At 34.0% G+C, this 25060-nt stretch overlaps 1 protein-coding gene across 7 annotated transcripts in view; it reads right to left on the bottom strand.

The window, feature by feature from the left end:
- Nucleotides 1-939: 939 nt before the first annotated feature.
- SPOPL (speckle type BTB/POZ protein like) overlaps nt 940-25060 on the bottom strand; it is a 74634-nt gene continuing 50513 nt past the window's right edge. For 4 of the 7 annotated variants that reach the window (XM_036858343.1, XM_036858340.1, XM_036858342.1 and 1 more), the window contains 4 exons: nt 24720-24842; nt 21654-21796; nt 21511-21564; nt 13412-17737 (listed from right to left, as the gene is read on the bottom strand). In XM_036858343.1, coding sequence (XP_036714238.1) covers nt 17593-17737; nt 21511-21564; nt 21654-21796; nt 24720-24842 — 465 coding nt within the window. In that variant the 3' untranslated portion in view covers nt 13412-17592. Of the gene's footprint in view, nt 1260-13411; nt 17738-21510; nt 21565-21653; nt 21797-24719; nt 24843-25060 lie in introns of those variants that run through there. The other 3 variants (XR_005020647.1, XM_036858345.1, XR_005020648.1) reach the window with 3 other exon arrangements.

The raw sequence follows: 25060 nt of genomic DNA, 5'->3' as shown, positions 1-25060 counted from the left end.
CTTATTTATTTAATTTTTTATTTTTACTTTGACATTATCTATCGATTTCCCACTAAGATAGATTAAGAGCATAGAATCACAGTTTGTGGTTACGGCAATACTCAGTGTTTACATTACTGTGCTAGTATAAAAACACTGTTCCCAGTTGAGCCCAATAGTATGATCTGATTGCATTTCCTCTCTGTAGGACTATTTTAGTTCCCTGGAGCTAATAAATGTTTTTGTCTGTATATGTGCTTAGTTTTCTAGTTATCAATCATTAATTTAATTCACAAACTCTCTCCAGAATTCTCTAAATAAGTGCAAAAACAATAGATGAAAATTCAGATCTACAGGAATAAGTAAAGAACACTGAAATACTAAATATGCGGGTAAATAGAAAATATTTTCTTTATTTTCCTTCTTTTAGTTTCTTTTTAAGATATTGGCTGTTTAGAGCGATAACTATAACATGATAACTGTATGTAGAAATAAAGCACATGACAAAGAGTGGTACAAGAGATGGAGGAGGCAATAAATGAAATTAAATAGTTGTACTTTCTTATAACTTACATGAAATGATGCAACATTAAGTATAAGTAGACTGTGATAAGTTAAGGATATACATTATAAGTCTAAAACTACTAAAAATGCAAAAAAGTATAGCTTAAAAAGTAAACAGAGGAAATGAAATAGGATATTAAAAACATTAAAAAACACACAAGAAGAGCAGGAAAGGAGCAACAGAGGAACAACAACAACAACAAAAAAAAAAACGGAAGAAAAATACAGAAAAGAAATACGAAGATAGTAGATGTAAATTCCAACATATCAGTAATTACATAATGTAATTTATGTAATTTTTAAAAATTGACAAACACCAATTAAAAGGCAGAACTTATTAGACTAAATTAAAAATAAGACAAAACTATATGTTGTCTACAAAAGACTCACTTTAGATATAAAAACACAAATAGGATGAAAGTGATGGGGGGAAATATATGTACCATGTTAATGTAAGCTTTAAAAAACTGGTGTAGCTATATTAAGATTACTGAAGTAGAGTTCAAGACAAAGTATTATCAGAGATAAAGAGGACTTTTATTATGATAAAAAGATTGTCATTAGAAAAACATAAAAATCCTAAGTGTGTGTGTATCTAATAAAAGGAAACTTCAAATACAGTAAGTAAACATCAACAGGACTGAAAGGAGAAATAAACAAATATACAATTATAGTTGGTGAGATTGAGATGAACACCCCTCTCTCAGGATCTTTACCTATTGATAAAAAAGAATACAAAAAACTAGTAAAGGTATAGAAGATTTGAATAGCATTTTCAACCAGTTTGATCTAACAGACATTTATATAGACTGCTACATGACTGAAGAATACATATTCTTTCCCATGCAGGTGAAATATTTACCAAGACAGATTGCATGCTGAGTGATAACACAAGTATCAATAAATATCAAAGGCCAGAGCATATCCTCTGGCCACAAGAGAATTAAATTAAAATTAAAAAATAAGATATCTAGAAAAATTCCTAACTATTTGGAAATCAAGATAAAACACTTCTAAATAACTCATTGGTCAAAGAAAAAAAATCACAGGGAAATTAGAAAATGGTCAAATGGAACAATAAAGAAACATAACAAAAAGCAATTTTTAAGATAAGTTTCAAGATTTTTTTAGAGGAAAAGTTATGGCTTTAAATGCTTATGATAGGAAAGAATAAAGGTGTAAAATCCATAATCTAAGATTCTACCTTAAAAAACTAGAAAAAGGTAGGGTCAAAATAGGGGCATGGGATTAAGAGACACAAACTACTCTGTATAAAATAAATAAGCGACAAGGATATATTTTACAGCATAGGCAAATATAGCCATTATTTTGTAATAACTTTAAATGGAGTATAATCTATAAAGACATTGAATCACTATGTTGTACACCTGAAACTAGTATAATATTGTCAATCAACTATACTTTAATAAAAAATACATAAAATAAAAAAATAAAAAACTAGAAAAAATGAGGAAATGTAACTTAGAGCAACTAAAAAGAAGGAAATAATTAGACAAGTTGGAAATCAATAAAATAGAAATAACCAATAATAAAAAAAGAAAATTCAAAAGGAGATTAAAAAAAAAATCTGACCTTTAAAAAAGATTAATTAAAGCTGATAAACTCCTATGAAGCCCAATCAAGAAAATAAAGGAAAAAAAATACCAATATTAGGAATGAAAAATAGGTATCACTACAGATCCACAAACATCAAAAGGATAAAAAAGGGAAATAGTATGAGCAGCTTAATTCATGCCAATTAAGTTTGACAACATATATAAAACGGTCATAAGTGAAAAACACGACTTACCAAAATGTACATGAGGAGAAGTATAAAATCTGAACAGCTTTACATTATTAAATAAATTGCAAAAAAAAAATCCCTATAGAGAAAATTTCTGGTCTAGATAACTTCACTGGTGAATTATTTCGAACATTTAAGAAGGCAATAATGCCGTATTATACAATCTCTTTCAGAAGATAGAGGACAAAGAAACATTACCCAACCCATTTTAGAATAATTTAGCAAGAATAATTGTAATACCAAAACCTAATACAGCTACTACAAGAAAAAATGAAAGCACACACACACACACACACACACACACACACACACACACAGACCAAAATCCTTCACAAACATATACACAAAAATTCCTTAAACATATATTAGCAAATTTAATCAGTAATATAGAAAAAGAGTACCTCACAGCCAATTTGGGCTTATTCCAGAAATTCAAGATTGTTTTAAAATTTTTTAATTACTCAATGTAATTCACCACATTAAAACAATAAAAGAGAAAAATATGTAATCATCTCAATAGATTAAAAAAAAAGTGTATTTGACTAAATTTAACACCTATTCATGAGAAAACTTGCAAAGCTGGGATAGAAGGAAGCTTTCTCAGTCTGTTAAAGCCGTCTGTGATAAACTGCAGGTAACATCATACTTGATGGAAAAGTAGTAAACTTTTCCTCCTTACTTCAGCAACCTGGGAATGATGCCCATTCTCATCACTTCTATTCAACATTGCATTGGAGGTCCTAGATAATGAAATAAGCCCCCTCCTCAAAACAAAACAAAACAAAACAGAAAGTATAAAGAATAAGAAGGAAGAAGTAAAACTTTCTTTTGTTCCAGAGGATAAAAATTTATGTAGAAAATCAGAAGGAATATACAAAAAACAAAACAATAATATTCAAAAACGCCTAGTAGAGTTAATAAGTGAATGTAGAAGGTCATACAAGATAATATAAAAATTGCATATTTATACCTTAGAAACAAACAATGGAAAATAAAATTTAAAAAATACCAGGATTTCTACTTCGTTAGTATTTAGATGGTTGCAAGAGGTTATCACTTTCACCCTAACAACAAAAATAAACCAGACAAGGCTTAATTTTTCTAAACCCATCAGAGAACTGAGGATGCAAAAAACAAACAAAGAAACAAAACAAAACAAAAAACCAAAAACCTTAAGAGAACTCCAGAAAGTGACTAGTTCTTTATAAGGTGGAAGAAATCCATGGCTATTCTCACCTCTGGTGAAACAGCAGGGTAAAGCAGAACCTACCACAGACATAAGGTGAAACTAACCAAAAAAAATTTAAACCACTTAATGTCTGTATGTGGACTGGCATGACAAATTATAATTCTGAAATTCTGAAAAGCCACAGTCACAGAGGAAGTCAGGCACCAACCTGCCAAATCTTTCCTATGGGACTTCACAGAGTGCTTTACAGAGTACTAGGCACAGTACACCACAACTGAGGGCAGAGTAGGGCAAGAAAGACACTCCTATGCCAGAGGAGCCTCTCCCAAATATAAGGCAACCATCCACTGAATTGGATGGGCAAAGGGAATGAGGGAAATCAATTCAAGGTACTCAGGACTTTTACCAGTGAAATATTGAGGTCCAAGCTAAAACGTAGAGAGCCCTTCTCCCCTCTCCCCATACTAGGTATTGTAGGCTCTCAGCTTCCAAGGTATGGGGGTGAAGTTGGAGATACCTCTCCAAGGCAGAAAGAGATCTCCCAGGGAACAGAAAGCCTGGAACAAGACTGAAGAGCAAATGACACTTCTCAGCTGGCAGCTTGGCTATAAAACACAAAATACATCTGGAATATTGCCAGTGCTCAGAAGGGAAAATCTTCATTTTGTTTCAAAGTATTTGAAGCCAGAGGTAAAATGCATTAATACAAAGTCATGACAAAACCCAGAACAGAATCACTACAGATATTGACTCAGCCTCACTTTAGTGGTGTGACTCAAAAAATAGCATGCACTTTTTGGGAAGTACATATTATTTAGTTTTTATTGGTTTTTTTTTTTCATGTGTGGCATAAAATCAAACATTACCAGCAAAATTAAGAAGAAAATGTGATTCATCATCAAGAAAAGAAATAGTCAATAAAAGCAGATCCAGCTATAGCCCAGAAGTTAGAATTAACAGAGAGGGACTTGAAACTATACTAAAAATGCTAAAGGAAATGGAAAGCTAAACAATATACATGAAAAGAATAAGAAACTTCAGAAGAGACACTAAAACATTGAAAGAGTCAAATGGAAAGTCTCTAAGTGAAAATTACATCATTAGGTGAGATTAGTATCAGAGTGGATTCCATTTAAGAAAGAACCTGTGCACTTGAAAATGGGTCAATAGATAGTACCCAAACTCAAAAACAAGTAGGATACAGAATGAAAAAAAAAGAAAAAAAGAAAACCAAAACAGAGCATCTGAAATATGTGAGGCAATATTAAATGATCTAACATACACAATTGGAGTCACAGAAAGAGGACAGAGAGAATGGGAAAGGAGAAATATCTAAAGAAATAATGACTGAGAATTTTTCAAAATTGATGAACAACACCAACCTATATATCAAAAAGCTCAAGAAACCCCAAAGAGGAGCAATTCAGAGAAAAACATACCTAGACACTTTACAGCAAACTGCTGGAAACTGAAGACAAAGAATGAATTTTAAAAGCAACCAGAGGGGAAAAAAGATACATTACATTTAACAATACAAATCACCAAAAACAAAAGAGGCCAGAACATATTGCAATAACATCTTTCAAGTGCTGAAAGAAAACAGCCGACTTAGCATTCTATATCCAGTGAAATCATAATTTAGAAACAAAGGAGAAATAGATACCAGTTTCAGGCAGAAAAAAGTTGAAAGAATTAGTCTTCATCATAACTATGCTAGAAGAAATGCTATTAGAAGCTCTTCAGAATAAATAGAAATGATGAAAATAGAGATCTGAAGGGAGGGAAAAAAGAGTACTAAAAAAGGATAAATACCTGGGTAAATGATAATAACTTTTTGTAAATAATATCCATATACACAGATATGTAATATTTTAAATGTATTTTAAAAACTATTACTGCCTTTTAAAAACAAAAAATAACAATGTATTCCGGTTGGTAGCATGTGTACACATAAAATATAAGCAGAGAAAAACACAAAAAGTGGAACTGAACTGTACTGCTGTATGTGAAGTATTATAATACTAGTTGAAGGTAGATTGTGATAAAGATGCATATTGTCATCTCCAGAGCAATCACTCGAAAACAGATCGAAGGAACTACAAGAATTTCAATATAGAAGGTAAAATAAAATATTAAACAAAAACATGCGATTCCTTCACCAGAAAGCAGGAAAGGAGGAAGAGAGAAGAAACAAATGGACAAGATAAATACCAGATATCAAGATGGGAGAGTTAAATCCAAACATATCAATTATCACATTAATTGGAAATGGACTAAACACTCCAAGTAAATTGCAGAGATTTTCACACTGGAACAAAAGCAAGATCCAACTATACCCTATTTATAAGAAACACACTTTAAATATAAAGACAGAGGCAATCTGAAAGTAAAAAAATGGGAAAAGATATACCTTGAAAACAGTGTAAGAAAGCTGATGTGATGATATTAATCATCAAAGTGACCTCAAAAGGAAGAGTGTAACTAGAGGTAAAGATCTTTTATGAAGATAAAAGGATCAACTTATCAAGAATATGTAACTCTAAATATATGTGCCCTTAAAAACAAAGTTTCAAAATATACAAAAAATTAACAGATAAGGGAGAAGCAGACCAATTCACTGATAAAGTTGAAGATTTTAATACTCATTGTTCAGTAATTACTAGAAAAAAGTAGACAAAAATTAGTGAACATATAGAAGATGTGAACAGCACTATCAATCAGCTTGACCTTACTGTCATATATAGCATACAGTACTCAACAATTGCAGAAAATACATTCTTTTCAAGCGCATACAGAACCTTCAAGATAGATCATATTCTGTGCCATGAAACAAGTATCAATAAATATCAACTGACTGAAAATATATGGGGTCTATTCTCTGACCACCATAGATTTAGATTAGAAATCAGTAAAAATATAATACCTAGAAAAATCCTCCCAAATAGAGGAAGTAAGCCCATGGACCAAAGAATAAATCACAAGGGATATTAGAAAATATTTTGAACTGGTGATAATGAACATACAACATACAAAAAATTGTAAGGTGTAATTAAGGCAGTGCTTAGAGAAAAATCAATAGCTTTACATGATTAGAAAAGAAGAAATATGTAAAAATTAACAATCTGAGCTTCCATCTTAAGAAACCAAGAAACGATGAAGAAGTAATAAAGTGGGGACATCAATGAAGTAGGAAATGGACTAACAACAGAGAAAATTAAGTCAAAATTTGTTTTTTATATTCATGTAGCAAGACCGATCATTAATTTTTTTATGGATATTTAAACAACTTTTATTTTAAACTAATTTTAAACTTACAGATTTATAGATTGTTTTCAAAGGCCTGCTCTTAAATGGTCCTTCTACGAGGCTGAGCATGGTGAAGTGGTAATATAAATGTGTGGTGGAAACACGAGGACTGAGCTCCCTGTTTGCTTCTTGCTTATCTTGTAAAACAACTTGCCCGCATATACTTATATAGGCTTTACATATTTTAATTTAGAAAATTGCCACCATTTACTGATATACAGTGTACACTCTTTTTTTGTATGCTTCAAAATATGATGCCAGTCAGCTTAGTTGGTGGAGGGACCATGCCATATTCATAGTATTTAAATTAAGCCCTAAAACTATACAATTTTAGAACACACTCTGAATATTTACTGCTAAATTTTCCATTAAAACAACTGTTTATAGGGACGGATCATCATTGATCCATGACTGTTCCTCTACTAATCTGTGAGCAAGGTGCATGAGAGTAAGGGGTCTCTCTTTGAATTTGTTTTGTTTTGCTTTACCATCACTGCATCTTGTATAGAACAAGGGCTCAACTGTATAACTGAGGAAATACTCCTCCATTCAGCCCCAAACCTGAAAGGCCCAAGAGGAATGCATCAGATCAAGACTCCAATGTGCTAGATTCTCCTAAGTTTGAGTGCTACCAGTTCTCATTAAAACAAACAAAAACCAAACAGCATTTAATTATCACTCATTTTATGGAAAAAAAAACCCAATCCTCATTTCATGGAAAATGTTGTTTTGAAAATAAGAATTTACATTATTCTAGCAATTGCATGCCACTTTATTTCCATATGATTATCTAATGATGGTCTGCCTAAGAGTTAAGTACAAACTAGCAAATCAGCTTACATGACCATAATTATCTTCCCCAAGCAGAAGCTGTATCACTAACTTCTGTTCTCAGTGTTACCAAATTTACCATTCTGGATAGCTTAAAAAAAAATCAATTTATTGACTTTCCCAGAATGTACGTTTTTTTAATGTTTAATCTTTTTTCTCATTAGTATATAAACATATATTTGTTTTATGGAAATTTTGGAAAATGCAGTCCATTGGAACAAATGATTCCCAGTACATAATCCAAAGACAAATACTCTTATTGTATTCTTATATTTCCCTCAAGTGTATTTTTATTAAATATTGGTATATAATAGTATGGTTTATCTAAACAAGATAAAAAAACCAGCAGCTTTTTTTTTCTTTTTTCCTACTTCACAATTCATTTCTTTCCCTTTCTCAGTGTAATAGGATAGGATCATTTTCCTCATTGTAGTGATTTTACATCTCAACCTAAGGCCTTTTCCATTTTATTTGCTGCTACTGTAATTGGGATCTTATTTCTCCTAAATGGTTTCTGCCAGGACATATTATCTTGCAGATTATCTCTAGATTTTCCTAGCCAGTTTACTATGAATTTGGGTCTTCTAGGAAAACAACTGTATATAACTTTCAAATATAGGCTTCCTTTCCCATACTTATATTGCTTATTTATTTCATATATATTTCATTGATTAAAATTTCTAGGATAATTTTAAATAATAAACATATTATCAAACTACCTGTGTTTTGGTTGACTCTAATGGGTCATCATTATGATGTTTTTGGCTAATGGTGTGAGGGTGGTAGTCTCAATGGTGTTGAAGAATTATCTACCATACTAGGTTTGTAAGGATATCTTGTGAAAAAAACAAATGTGCAATTTTGCTGAATTCCACTAGATGATCATGGCTTTTACTTTACCTTTTGATGTGGTACAAAACTGATACCCTAATACTGAACCATCCTCAGAGTCCTAGGTCAACCTTAGGTGACTTGGTTTTTCTTTTTATTACTAAATTCTAGCTATTAGGATTTTATTTAGGATTCTATCACTCATATTTATAATAGAGATGGGTCTGTAAGCCTCCCTTTTTGGGTATACTGTTAGTAAAATGGGAAAAGGGATTAGGAACCAGCATTTACTAGGCTACTGCTACCTCTAGGACAATGTATTAGTGTCTTACATATATTTCTTTTTTTTTTTTTTTGCAATTTTCTAAGGTTATCTGGTTTCATACTAGTTTGATTAAAAGTATTGCTTAAATTTATTTTTCGGTATTTTCTTCAATGCACATATCATGGGAATTATCAGTTCCTAGAAAGTTTGAAGAAAGTCAACCTAGTTCCAAGCCTTTTCTGGAGGTAATTATTTTATAATTGTTTCCATTTTTTCCTTAATTGTGAATTTGGGCAACTAAGAGCTTAAAAGGCCTTTCCTGACTTAGTCCTATGTACTCACATATTCAGATTTCTCTCACTTGGATTCATTCTTACTCCCATCAAAAAAAAAAAAAAAAAAAGACCTGCACACACAGAGGCATTACACATCAACAAAAAGCACTACTTTTGAGCTCTACTGAATTTCAGTAAAATCACCAACTCCTCTGACCCCTGAGCCTCCATACTTATTCCCTTATATAAACACTCTCCTCTATGCCTGGCTAGCAGTAATTTACTCTTGAGATGTGCTACACAATACCCTCCATTCCCCTTTCACAGGCTTATATTTTATTGTTACTGATTTTATTAAATTCCATCAGAACAGGGCATGTCTATTACATACCCACAAAAGAGATCATTACTGAAAAGGTTTTTCTGATAGTACATATGTTTAACCTATTCTGTTTGTCATACTAGTTCTGCTAGATCTTTGTAATGTTATCTTTGCCTTCTCTCTTTTCGGTATCCTAGTTGATTCTTTCCCCTGACTTTGCCACACACACAGTATTTTGTGCTTTGGAGGATATACAGTCTATTTTAAATTCTACCAGTGGATAGTTAGAGCCTCTTCTTTTTTAAAAAAATGCTTAAATGTTTATAACTCAAAGTTTAAAATCAGTGAGAAAACATTTTAAATTCTCATTTTATGGAAGAGGAAGAATTTTGCACTTTTGTTTTCCAATGCCAGTTCCCCCCTTCCTCTTGTCTAATTTCCTTTTTACTTACAATAGATGATCACTTTCACATTTTACATTTTATAGTTGTGAACCAGCCAGGGTTCATCCGTGAGGGAAGGGAAGGAGGACCTTCTTCTGGGAGGACAACAGCTATCTCTGAGTGTAATCCTGAGGTGGGAGGAGGGGCAGGCAGGTGGGAGTGTGGAAGGTTGGGGAGAGGGGTTGCATTCAAGTTTACAATGTTACAATTAGTCAGTCTTTCCTCTACCAGTTTAATACTCATTGCCAGTCCTTTTAAGCCTCAGCTTCCTATGCTTGGATTAGTTTTGATCAATGTTCCCTATGCTTTGGGTACTATATTAATATACTACCTCTATATAACTTGTGTTAACTTTAGAAATGAATCACTAAACAGCTAAGAGTTTTTGGGTCAATTTTTTTTCACTTAAAAGTATGGCCAGAGAAATAGGAGTTTTAAATTTTTATTTATTGCTTGGATACTCACACTACTTATCTTTCCAATTTACAAGTCACCCAGTATGTCTAGGTTTGGACATCTGTTCATGAATTCCACCTGGAGCACTATGAATTTTCTTACTTCTAAAACTCTTTAATTTTTTTAAGGAGAATGATTAGTATCTTTAATCACTGCTTCTATTCCAATTATTATTATTATTTTTTGCACCAATTATGCAAACATTGAGTCTCCTTAACTCATCCTCTGTAAAGTCACGGCCTCCAGTTGCCAACTGGGCCATCATGTTTTTTCTTCACATCTGCTATTCCAAAACTCCTCTGCCCTTCTCAAATCTCTGAAATCAGCCAACTACGGCACCAGAGTTAAATCCAGCCCACTGCCAGCTTCTGTGAATAGCTCTAATGGAACACAGCCACCTCGTGAGCTTACATATTGTCTATTGCTGCTTTCACGTGACAATGGCATGGCCGAGTGGGTAAAACGTTTACTACCTAGTCCTTTACAAAGTAAGTTTGCTGACTCCTGATCTAAACCCATCATCCACCCCCTTTACTCTGAATAGATGACTTCACAAGGAATAAAAGGCATAAAACGAGTATGCCAACTTTCAGGCCAAAAAAAAAAAAAAAAAAGAAAGTATAAATCTGACTCCGCATCCTAGGCATTTCCCCTTCACATGTGTCAGGGGCAGTCTCTCTTGTCTGGCATCTGATGCCACTCCTCTTCTCTTCAGACTAGGACATCAGTCATCCCTTTTGTATTCTATTTTTCTGACTCCTTATTATGACATCCTAATATACTGACATTTCTCCCACCATAAAGGAAAACAAATCAAAGTAAGAAACTGAACCTAAACCCCATCTTACAGCTACGGTTTCTGCCTTGCCATCTTCGCTGGACATCCCACGGTCTATACTCAGAGCATACATTTCCTCACTCTAATCCTACTGCTTTCCCCACTCCAAAGACTCCTTTCATTTGCTCCCTCACAAATTGAATTTATATTTTAGTTGCCTATTTGACCGCTCAGTAGCACTTGACACTGTTAACCATCCCTTTTCTTGAAGCATTCTCTTCTCCAACTGCTAGGATGGACAGTCTTCTGTTTCTGACTTTGGGATCACTCATCTTCTTTTGCAAGCTGCTCTTTCTCTGTTCGTCCCTGTCTCTGCCCTGTGCTGCCCTCTCACCTCAGCCTGCATACACTGGTTACCATCTGTAGAATACTAAGGATTCCTGACTTTATAACTGAGATCACTCTCATGTTTAAGATTCACATATCCAACCAGAATGCCCCATAAGAACCTTAAGATCAACAGGCTCCAAATCAAAATAACCTTTTTTTTTTTTTCTCCACAAACTGCTGCTACTCTTGTGATTACTGTATCAGTGAATGTATCAGTACCATCCTCCACCCAGTTGCTCAAATATCAAACCTGGGAGTCACTCTTGACTCCTCCATCTTCCTTCTACCATATGAATTTCCAAGCCCTCTCAGAATTTCCTCTCAAATCTCTCCATCCCAGGTCTCCTAGCCTAGCACTAAGCACTAGTATTGTTCACCTCTTAAGAGGGTCTCCTTACCCTCTCTCCTCTAGCCCCCTCCAATCCATCTGAAGATTGACAGATTGTTGACGACATACTCAACACTCATAGGTTAAGTTCGACTCTTCTAATAAGATCTTTAAACAATCATGATCTTCGCTAACTGGTTTACAACATGAGATTTCTCTTCCCTTTATACAATGGGATATAGCCACACCTGTTTTTACTCCCATAAATGTTCCATATGAACCTTGCCAACACACAATCAGTTGGATGATACCACCACTAAACTGCCTAACTCCCACTCAATTTAAGATGAGCGTCACTTCCTCAGGAAGGTTTATCAAGTTTAATGCATCTAATTTCACTACTCTTTTTCAACTGCATGCCACTTTCACTTTTCCTCATTTTTGCCCAATTTTCATAATGACCTGCACATTTTGGGGGCATTTATAAAGTATACATTCTAAAAACCTTCTGCTGTGGCAGTTATATCAGAGTCCTCAGGACACTGGTTGCCTCTGTGTGTGTGCGCGCTGCAACTGTTATTCCTAAATCTCACAATTTTTCTTTCTTTGCACTTATCCTGGTTTGAATTTGGACGAAAGGCCTGGTTTGAATTTGGACAAAAGGGTAAGATTAGATACCATAGGAATTGTTTGGCTCTGATGTCACAGACTGAAGCAGGACTACACTTGAATCCTTTACAAAGGAATTCAGGGTGGAGGGCAAGAGATGAGGGAGAGGTGGAAAGGAAGCACTCCTAACAGGAATGACAAACTTTTTTGCCACTAATCACTGCAGATATCTCCATGCAAACCTCCCTGGTACAAAAAATAAGAAGGTAGCAATAATGTAAACATCTCTATCAATGTCTTCTATTTAAAAACAGTGATCAAAAAGCAAATGCCAGTCTTGGCCTTCTCTTAGAAACAAATGATTCTGAGGTGATAGAACAGAGGAAACACAACATTCCAATTTTCTAAAATGAAGTATGAAGGGTGCTGGCTGCTGCAGAGTAAGGGAGAAGGTTAAACACAGTTCAGTTAAAGTTTAGAATATGACCCCTTGTCCTATCTCACTATAGTTGTATAGATAATATTTTTTAAGTGCTTCAACCCTTCTTTTATTCTTTAAGGGTAATTCAGTGTGTGTGGACATGGGTATGTGTGTGTTGAGTATATGGAAGGTTTTTCACTGTGCATTTCTGTGACTTTGACTGTAATTTTTAAGCACTAATTATGTTGCTGTTACTAAGCTGGTGTAGGAATACACTGCCCCAAATTTGCTCTTTTTGAGAGCAGCAAATAATTAGCTGAAATTAAGAAGGGGTAGGAGGACCAGGGAAAGGTGATCTAAATTACATAACATTAGCATAAGTCACGCAATATTGATGGTATGCATATGTTAAAGTACATATATATGTAACATCTCAGAGTCAAGGAATAAGTCTTTAGTAGGTTCCAAAAAACACTAGCTTTCCTATGTAGAAAAGACAATTACTATGCATAATTCTAAAAGTTACCATATCAAATACATGGCTCTTTTTGTAAAGCATCACAGTAATCTGAAAAAGAATTATTCATATTTTTCAAATAAACACAAAATAAACCAATTAATTCTGAATAAGTAGTAACAACTTTATTTTAACTCAATGTGCTGAAATGCAAAAAATATTTTCAGCAACAAGATACAAAAAGTATGTATCTCATCATTGACATCAGCTGATTCAAAATGAGGCTGAAAAGTTCAAAATGTCTTTATACATTTGAATCTTGAAAATCAATTTCCCCCAGAACTGATTTTTAAATAATTTCAGCAGAATTTTATTTCCAAAAATGGGACTCACTTAAGTTATATCTTCATTCTAAAAAACTGAATGCAAAAATTAACTGGGTTACAGTATACAAGGATAAACCCTTAACAACAGAAAAAGATTTAAATACAAGAATTCTTTTTCAAACGTAAAGTCCACATACTGCAAACAGAAGACACAGCGTGGTGATTTCACTCCTAGTGAAGAAGAAGTCTCGCATGGTAGGCACTCAATATTTGTTCAACTGGACCTAAAATTTACATCATTCCATTTAACACTTAAATAAACTAGAGCTCATAATCTGTATAAAAGAGGTTTGCAAAATACTCTTATGTGTGTTGAAAGTGCTGTCTTTATAATCTGAAAAACACTAAAACCCAACCACCCACGTTGTTTTGCAAGAGTACATTGAATATTTTCATTTTATCCATCAAAGAGCATGAACATCCAACTCAGAATAATTCACCTCTTCAAGTAGACTTGGCTTTGAGAAAAGCTTGAGTTGGATTTTAACAAAACAACTTACCAAAGTCCCTAGTGTTCTATTTTAGTAACACTGGGTAGCATCTATGATCCACAATTTTATAAACAATTCTGCTTAGGTTTTAAATTTATGCACAAAACAAATGGGTAAATAAATTAGTAACTATACTTTTGGCAATTTAAGCTCTAACTTAGGTCTCGTTTAAAAATAAACCAATAATGTTCATGACAACTTTTTAAGAGATCTTTGTTAATATTTTAAAGCTTAATTTTAAAATTGATGTCCTTAAAAGGCACTGTTTTCACATTTCATCATGCAGTAAATTGGTCACATTTTTGCGAATTATAATTTCCTCTCAATTGTCCCCTCAAATAAAGCACATTTAAATGGAATACATTTCAGCTAACCTAAACTTTCAACATTTAACTGAGTCCTATTTTCAGAAATTCACTCTTTTGAACATACCACACACAAGTCCAAGCAAATACATGTACACACACACGCGCGCACGCACGCACACACACATGCCCAAATGACCACGGAATACATGCAAGAATCTCCAATTACTATTTCAAGACAATGACACATGAGTATTCAAGGAGGTAACAATGGCAGGCCATAATGTTATGGCACCTTCATATTTGTGCTCCAAATACCGATACACATTAATATTAAAAAATGAAAAAGGCACAAATACAGTGTTTCTGTATCTCAATCTAAAGAACAGTTCTCCAATGGTTACTTTTATAATATGGAACATTTAAGACCAGTTACTACTTTTCTAAGAAAAAGCTCTGTTTAGGTGACAAAAGGGAAACAGGAGCAGGCTTTAGTTCAAAAGGCAACACTGCTCAGGACAAAATCTGTGCCTACCGAAACAATGTCTGTAGTTTAAAAATGAAAAAAAAAAGGCTATTAGAGCACTCACGTCAGAATATGTTAACAGTTTTGTATCATTGTCTCAAGAACCTACAATACCAAAAATATACATAATAAATAAAAAAAATAAATCAACTACCATATGATTCTGTTAGTATAATGGTAGGAATTATATTATCTGAAAAGTGGACATTTCTACAAATGTGGATATTCTTACAGCACAGTGTTGGACGTTTTTGGTACAAAATGTGCTACCAAACTAAAAAAAAAAATCTTTATAATAAAACCCTTCAGATTTGCAATAAGCACTAAAGTAAGTATGTAAGTAAGGGTAAGCTGAAATGTTCATTACAATAGGTGTTATTACTGAAGTCACTATGGTTAGAAATGTAGATCCAAGCAGTGAATTAATTCAGAATGCGCCTGTGTGCATCTGACATAAATGAATACACCGGTATTTTTTTAATATATGACAACAAAATTCTAGGGCCTGAGGGATGAATTTTTGTTTTCTTCTAAGACCCTGGCAAAATCTCAAATTCTTAAAGTGTATGTGTATGTGTGTGTGGTTTCTTTTTTAAATTGCACATTGTAAATTTAAAGGGCTCAATCTTATGGTGAAGTTAAGGAAGTGAATTTCTGCTCCTTATAATACTCTTACATAGGATGGAATCCATTCATACGTAAGAATCTTTCTTCTATCCGAAGGGAGTCTTCCAATTTCAAACTTAGGTTAACACAACAAAGACTCAAGCTACACAGGAAGAAATGAAGATATCTGAAAATATGATCGTTTTGAACTCCAGTTTGATGTGGATAACAAATGATTATTTGACAGTGTTCAATGTAAATATGAATCACTCTTGGTATATTAGGATTGCTTCAGTAAATACCTAACAGACAGATAACAAAAATAAAATCTATTTTAAAACTTCACGCTTCATCTTTTTCCTTTTGTCCTAAATTCAAAAACTAAATAAACGAATTATACAAATTTTAATCTGGAGAATAAAGTTATATATGTAAATATATAGGTATATGCATTTTATTTTCCAGTGAAAAAAATTTTTCCCTTGTGGTCAAATGTAAATCTTGCCTAAGAAGCATACTGCCACTGTCACAGGAAATCAGATGCAGTGACTTGACACTGATTGCTCCTGCTTCACCAGGACAATGCACCAGAGCAGACTTCCGCTGTAAACAGAGCTATCAAACACTGAAGATGTGTATGTGTTTAAAGCTAAAATTCATTTATAATAAAGAACTGGCCTGTGAAAAGCAGTTTATAAATAGTTTATCCTGTTCACATTATGCAGAATTTCACTATCATCCACAATGTTGGTACAGTAACTGAGACAGAAAGGAGAAAGCTAGGGAGGAAAAAAGGTTTCAGAGTGTAGCCTGACATATTTCTAAGGGTTCTCTCCTTTAGTCTGCAAATAATAGCAGGTTCATTGCTTTTAGAAGGAGAGTAGGCTGTCCAGGATTCATTTACTGTCAGGTGCCTTCTCCAAAGAGTGATAAACAGGCGTGAATTCAATAATGAATATCTGGAAGTCAAACCAATTTAACTATAATGGAGAATACCTTCCTTATCTATTATCACAAACATCCCAGTTGCCTCCATCTGTCTTAAAAATTCTTTCAAAAGTTAAGACAATTAATTATACCTTATCAATTCTCTCAAAAGCAAAAAAAAAAAAGTACCATTCAGTATAAAAAAGTTACACATTAAAAGTGCATATATATCTTCTTAATTGGCCCACTCATTAAATTTATATTTGGTCATCCTTACTTTTAACATGTACAGAATTCTTCATATAAATGTAGGTCACTATAAATTAAAAAAAAATTAATTCAGCACAAAACATGCTTTCTTATTGAAATCTTAACCTCAATCAGTTCTCAATCATTGTAAACTTGGATAAACTCACAAAGAAACACAAGCAAAGGTTTGTTATGCTTCTCTTAGTTTGTTGGACAGATAACATAAAAACACCACAAATTTCACTAAAAATCTGGGCCAACTCATTGCATATTTGCCCCCTGAAATGAAAAATAAATTAGAATTGAAGCAGTGTATTGCCATAACTTACCTTGAAGGTAAGCAGGTTCTCCTGTATTTACAGAACTTAGACTGGAGACATCACCAGTAATCTCCAATACAAGTGCTCTTTTAAGGAAAACCTAGTTTTAAACTTTGAGATAGCATAGGACAAACCCTATAATATTCATTTGCCTTTCTCAAACTAATGGAAGATCCTTTTGAAACTTATTATCTTCAGTTATCAATATTACTGCATTATGGAGCTAGTGCAATCCTGCATAGCCTTGGTCACAATGACAAGGCACAATAAAAAAATTAAAGTATATATATGAACAAGAGAAGTCACTGAAGATAATTTAAGGCCTTGAAGTGAATTAGAGTATAATCAGTCTAATTTAAAGCTGAAGAATAAACCATAAATTATCCACCTGAAATTCAAGCAATATGCTTTTTCAGCTTCTGTTCTGTGGACAAGACAACAGAAACAACTCTTGCTTATGCTTTGTGTATTAGAATCCTTCTGGACCTGGAGGAGTGAAAGTCAATTCCATTTTTCTACACTTCATGGAAGATTTCAAGACTGTTTTAGCCGTTTTCGTGGAATACCGAACTGCGGACACTGTGCAGATGCTAGTGCTCGGAAGGCTTCTGCTACCAAATGTGGGTGAGACTGAATCATGGACTTCCACCCAGATGTTTCCATTATGTCTGCTGCTTGGCTGAAAAATAAAATTAAGAGATGTTTACTAAAGAGTACTTTTCAAAATGCATTGCTGCACTGTCAATTTTTTTTTTTTTAATGTACAGATTTCAACATGTTCTGGAACATTTTGTCTGCCTCTCTATGTATTCAAACCATTTGAATTCATTAAAATATCATCTTTACCTTACTGGTATTTTCTTTTGTAACTGAAACTGTTCAATTTTTCTGGAAATTCTACTCTTGGAAGTGTGTGACACTTGTTTGCATAGTTCTACTCCCACTGTTACCACTTCTATACCCGCTCTTTCAAGAGCTCTTTTCCCTGGCTCTTACCTGCAGGTTTTCTCTAGAGTTCCAAGTTTTGCCCTCGACTCTTCTCCCTTAACATTCTTTAGTCATCTTATCTCATCCACTATTCACAATTTTAACTATCATATTCAGTGATGATAAATAATGATTTGCTAAGTCCTAGGCCTCCCCACAAAGGTTGTTCCCAACCACTTGTTCTCTTTACTTGGATGTGCCTGGAGACCCATAAATTTGGGACTGTCGGAAAGGAACTCAACACGTTTCTCCCAAGGCCCAAATTCTTCCTCTCTCATTTCCAATCAGCTAATGCTTCCACCATCACCCAGTGATTCAAGTCAGAAACCTGGGAGTCACCCTAGACGCCATCCTTTCCAATCAGTCATCAAAGCCCTATTTTAATTCCCAAAGGTATCCTGAATCCCTAGTTAAGGCCCACATCATCTCACATTTGAATTATTATGGGAGTCTCCTGATTTGTCTTCTACTCTCCTATCTTGCTCCTTCTCAAACCAGCTTCCATGCTGCCTTAGTAACATAAACACTAACATGAACACATCCTCCTCTACTCTTCTCCATTGCCAGTACACAAGTTCTTCAGAAAGAGAAATAAAGTTTCCTAGTTCTTCCCCCTAGCTTTCTACCTCCCACTTCCATGCTCTGGCACTTTGTATAATAATACTGAACTGTTTATTGTACCTGATGTACAACATGCTCTGAGTAAATACAATTACCCAAGCAACAAATCTAGTTATCCTTCCTTGTCTCCTGTCTTCTCTCCTTTGTACCTACCCTCCACCCAAATAATATCCAAGTATTACAGATTGTCCATTCAAAATATTATATCCTTTTATTTCCCTCTGGCCGCACTGTCGCCAGTCAAGTCTAATTTTGCCCTCATCTTTTGCCTGAAATACTCCAATAACTTTCCAACTGGCCTACCTATATATAACCTTGCTCCTCAGCTACCACCACCAACTCAACCTCCCCATGACCATGCATGTGGAGAGACTGCTAAAAACACACACCTGATCATATCCTACTCTAGGTTAAAACCTTTTACTGTATGCCCATTCCTGTTCGAATAATGTCTAAAAGGCCTTCCGTGATCTGATCTTTGCCTTCTTCCTCCAGCTTCTCATGCCCCACCCTCCATACTGTTCTTTCTTATCACCAAAACTTTGCACACCTGAATGTCTTTTTCGGGATATACTTTCCCACCTCTTCGCTCTTCTTCATCAGGTCTTTATTTATACAATAATTTTTCAAAAGGGCTTTCTCTGACCCCTAGATTAGGTTCGGTCCCTTTGCTATATGCTCAGATGGGTATGCTCTACATTACCTATTATTACACTTAACTTCAACTACTTGTTTAATTCTTATACATCTCCTGCTAAAACATGAACTCCATGAAGGCAGGGAAAACATCTGTCATGTTCACCATTATATTCTTTGTACTAAGTAAGCACAGTGCCCTGGGAATTTACTGGATAATAAACATAAATATCTATCAAACGATTGATCAATTATTGCTTCATGTGTCTATACTTTGATTCAAGCTATGCTGTCTGCAATGCTTGTTATTTCCTTCTTAGTCTGCTAATTCCTATTCCTGTTTTAAGACAAGGCTCAGTTATCTTCATCCCTAAACCTCCAGCCTTAGTCAAGTGTCCTGCACATACCCTTCTTTATCACATTACTTACCATATTATAATAAAATGATATATTCATGGATGTGTTCCTGTCATTAGATCAATTTATCAAGGACAGGATTTTTCCCCATAATTGTTTTTATATGAAGGACCCCAGCATGGTGCTTGAGACACAATAGATGCTACACAAATGTTTGCTTCACTAAATAGCAGCTAATAACAATTTTTTAAAAAATTTGCAACATCCAATTACCAGTGTGTCGTCATGTTTATAATTTCAACTCGTTTAGAATCACACAGATACTTCTTAATTTACCTGACATTTTCATTTATTTAATTCAACAAATAGCTATTGAAGGTCTCTACGTACAACACAGCTTCTACACGGGATATAAAATAAGCTTATATTTTTTGACATTGAAAAAGCTATACAAGGCAAAATATTTTCTTAACAGAATAAAACTAGAGCTTGAAAGTGGCAAAGTACAAAGAATCACAATACAGTCATTTGATTTTTTCTAGGATCACATACCATGATAATGTATTATCACACACTGACCAATATATAGAATAACCAATATCTTAAAAATAGCCACTAATTTTTACTTTCATAAAACAGAATTCACAAACTGTTAAGAATTCAGTTAACCAACTTCAAATCTATCAAAACAGATGAAAGCAAGGGGCCATAAATCAAACGTTCATTTTCTTGTCTCTAACGCTGTCTTTTTTTACTTTCTTGTATCAACTTTTGATAAATTGCAAAAATGGAGTTTAAGGGTTTACAGGCAAAAACTAATCAAAAGCAGATGCAAATTCTTCAACCTCCTGACTCCTGATACTGAATAATTGCAAAGAGTAAAAATGTCACTCTAAAAAATGAGTGAAGGGCTTCCCTGGTGGCGCAGTGGTTAAGAATCCGCCTGCCAACGCAGGAGACACGGGTTCGAGCCCTTGTCCGGGAAGATCCCACATGCCGCGGAGCAACCTAGCCCGTGCACCACAACTACTGAGCCTGCGCTCTAGAGACCACGAGCCACAACTACTGAAGCCCGCGCGCCTAGAGCCCGTGCTCCAAGACAAGAGAAGCCACTGCAATGAGAAGCCCGCGCACCCCAACGAAGAGTAGCCCCCGCTCGCTGCAACTAAAGAAAGCCCGTGTGCAGCAACAGCAACAAAGACCCAACTCAGCCATAAATAAATAAATAAATAAATAAATAAATAAAATGAGTGAAGAAGAAAAAAGAAGGGAATAATAAGTTCTAATAATTACACCATATTCTGAACATCCAGGCTTAGAAAGATGTCACAACTACCCTGCTCATTATAATCTACCAGGGAAAGGAAAGATCAAATTGCTACTATTTCTGGAATGGTAGGCAGTTAGCCTAATATAGCATGTGATGCAAGTTATCTGGCTACCTTAAGAAGCAGTTGGTTAGCATTCAAATGTCAAGTTTCTAGGCAAATCTGGAGGGTACATTTCCTCATAGGATAAAATAAATATTTCCCACCTTTTTAGAAATGCTTTCTGAAGGGGCAAGGGCAGGATCTCTAGCAACTGAAATACCTGGACTCAGCTATATACTACATGAACATACGTGCTTAAGACATTAGAGCGTCCATCCCAGTTCACATTAGAAGCTGATCTACAATGGAGCATAGCCTCAAGAATCCACTACGTAGTCAAATTATTATTTTTTAAACTGGCAGTTTGCTTCATATAACTAATATCTGGATTCATACTTATTGTAGATGAACAAAAGGCTATGCAAACACTTAATTTCATGTATGCAGATCAACTTTAAGTCAGAAACTGATGTCATCTTACTTGCTGTTCCAGTTTTTCCCATCTTTACACCCAAGCTGTCGAAGTACACTGCACCTGCATTGAAGATTTAAACACACTTAAGAAAAAGGCTGGTGAAAAATTGTTGAAGGTGTCATGTCCACTGAAATACAAGCATAGCTTACCTATTAATAAAGTCTATGGCTTGTGCTTTCAACTGTTCTGCACTGTGCAAATCTGCAAGGACAAGGGTATCAGCAACATTTTCTACTGAGAGGTTACTACACAAAGCTTCTTCACACATGACCTTCAGCCGTTCCAGTGCATACTATCCAAAAGGAAAACATAACATTAAACATTTACTCAAACTAGCAAGTTTTTAAATACACGATATTTGTAGCTTAGAAAATGAAGTTTAAGCCCATTACACATTGAACTGAGGGTACTTTAAAAGTCTTTAAATTACTTTAAATATAAAGAAAGTATGAATTAATGCATTCAAGAGAAAGACTAATTTTTCTTAAGAAATTTCTATTTGCGTAAGTGCAAGATACAGGATATTTTTAAAATAGGGTTTTATTCTTTAAAAACCCCTTATTACTCAATACTCTTAATGAGTATATTTCTCTTTTCTACTATTTTAAACACCAGTCAGTACACGGCATGTTGTCACTACTTAATTCTGAAAAATGAGTTATAAAGCTAAACAAATCATATTCATAACCATTAAAAACTTAGTTATTAGTATATGTTATCAGAACATCCTTGGCAATTTATTGAGGTAAAATTGACATACAATAAATAGCACATATTTAAAGTGTATACTTTGATAAGTTTATACAGCCATATAACCATCATTAAATCAAGACAGTGGACATATTCATTATTCACCAAAGTTTCCTTCTATCTCTCTGTAACCCTTCTTCCTCACCCCACCCCAGGCAACACCTCTGATATGTTTTCTACTGCTATAGTCTGCATTTTCTGAAGTCTTCTATAAATGGAATCAGACAATTTGCATTTGTTTTTGTCTGGCTTCCACGCATTATAATTATTTTGAGATTCATGCATGCTGTTGTCTATGTATCAACAGTTCTATGCTTTTTATTGCTCAATAGTATTCCACTGATCTATTGATGAACATTTGGGTGTTTCCAGTTTTTAGCCATTACAAATAAAGCTGCTATAAACATTCATATACAAGTCACTGTATGGGCATATGCTTTCTTTTCTCTTGAGTAGAAACCTATAAGTAAACTCGCTGAATAATATGGTAAGTGTAAAACTTTAAAAAAAATTGCCAAATGGTCTTTCAAAGTGGTTGTATCATTTTACATTCCGATTAGCAGTATATGAGAGTCCTAATTTTTCCATATCCTTGACCATACTTGGTATGGTCTTTGTAATTTTAGTTATTATAATATAGTTATAGAAGTAGCTCACAGTGGTTTTAATTTACACTACCCTAATGCGGTTGAGCATCTTTTGATATACTTGACTGACACTATTTTAGGAAGTGTCTGTTCAAATATTTTTATTTTTGGAAATAACTTTGTTTACTTATAATTGAGTTTTGAGAGGTCTTTATACAGTCTGAATACAAAAGTCCTTAATCATTTATATTCTGGACAAAAGTTGTTCATCATCAAAACAAAAAACAGAAACAAAACCCAAAGTTGTTCATCAGATATATGCTTTGCAAATATGTTCTCCCAGTCTGTGGCTAGTCTTTATTTTCCTATGTCTTTTGAAGAAAAGACGTTTTAAATTTCATTGAAGTCCAATTTATCATTTTTCCTTTTATGTATTATGTTTTTGGTGTCATAGCTAAGAAGTCTTTGCCTAATGTAAGAAGTTTAAGATTTTTAGGTTTATAATCTATTTTGCGTTACTTTTTGTACATGACGTGAAGTTCGCATACAGTTTTTTCAAATGAGTTCAACCACAGTTCACCTTTTTGGACATAGGCTATCCAACTCCTATAGCACCATTTATTGAAAAGACTATCCTTTCTCCACTGAACTATCTTTGCACTTTTATCAAAAATTAAGTAGTCATACATGTGAGTCTATTTCTGTACTCTATATTCTGCTTCAATGAGTTATTTGTCTATCTTGTCACCAATACAACGCTGTCTTAAATACTGAACCTTTATGACTCCTCCACTTTGATCTTCTTTTTCAAAGTTATCTGACTATTCTAGGTCCTTGCACTTGCATATAAATTTTTAAATCAGCATGTCAATTTGTCCCCTGCAAAAGCATGCTAGGATTTTGATAGTGACATGTTGGTTCTACTAATCAAAGGAGAATTGAAATTTTAACAATGTTAAGATATCCAGTCCATGAACAAGATTTTTCTCCCCATTTATTGAGGTCTATCTTAATTTCTATTAGCAGTATATTATAATTTTCAGCATACAGGTCTTGAACATATTTTGTCAGATTTATGTCTACGTATTTCATATTTTTGATTCTATTATAATGGCATTTTTACATTTAAATTTTTATTGAGATAGTAATATACACTTGGCCCAGTTTCTCCCAATGGTAACATTTTTCAAAATGAGTATAATTATCACTATATATACATATACATACATACATACACACACACACTTACATACACACACACACAGACAGAAGTGGCATGGACATTAATCCTTTTGGAGAAAGCTCCCAAAGTGCTTTAGTGCTTTGAGGATTGAGAACTACTGGCTTTGAGATTTCCTGAAATTTTTGTAGTTTCCCTACCTTCAGGAAATCACCATTATAAAAGAACATTATAAAATTAACATTGTTTTTTTCTCTATACTCTTATATTAAAAAATAAATCTATGAATACAAGATTAAATTAGAAAAAAATACCCAATATTTTTTTCCTTTTTTAGACAAAGGTCATGCATTGTATCTTAACACTAAGAATATCTCAAAATTGCCATAGATTATATATGTTATTGTGTGTGTGTTCTCATAAAACAGGGTAATGATACACTCAAAACTATTGAGTCTACAGTTAATCTGCCATTTCTGTAAATTGGCTCAAGATATTTTTATGTCTTATTGATTTAAAAAAATTTCATTTCTATATTATCCCACTGTGTGTTATTTCATAATACTCTCAAGAGCCATCCACAAACAGTATAAATTAGTTCAATATTTCAAGTTATTGTGGGTTCTCATTTGATGATAGTTTTCTAGATACATCAAGCTTGAGGACATTTTTCAGCTCTTTAAGACCTAATTACTTACTTTGTCTGCAGCTGCCAACAAGTTGTCAGCCATTTTGTCAAGATTTGGCGCCTTCCCTGTGTAAATGAATCTCATCATTTCTTTAAAAACCTCAGGGTCTACATCATTTATTTCCACTCGATTCTGGTATTGAAAACAACAAAAAAAAGTTATATTTCAAGAACACACACATACACAAATGAACCAAAGCAAAACTGACAGTAACTTAAAAGCCCCAAAGTGTATTTTAAAATTGAGGTAAGTAAATCTTCAGTAAGCTAAGTAAGCAGGCAAAGTGAAGCAGGCAGGTCTAAGACAAGTACACCAAGTCAAGCACTACCATGTAGGAATATAACCCCCAA

Source organism: Balaenoptera musculus, chromosome 7, assembly GCF_009873245.2.
Source record: "Balaenoptera musculus isolate JJ_BM4_2016_0621 chromosome 7, mBalMus1.pri.v3, whole genome shotgun sequence".
Taxonomy (NCBI): domain Eukaryota; kingdom Metazoa; phylum Chordata; class Mammalia; order Artiodactyla; family Balaenopteridae; genus Balaenoptera; species Balaenoptera musculus.
The sequence above is the reverse complement of the archived record's forward strand: the minus strand, read 5'-3'. Positions and strand labels throughout refer to the sequence as shown.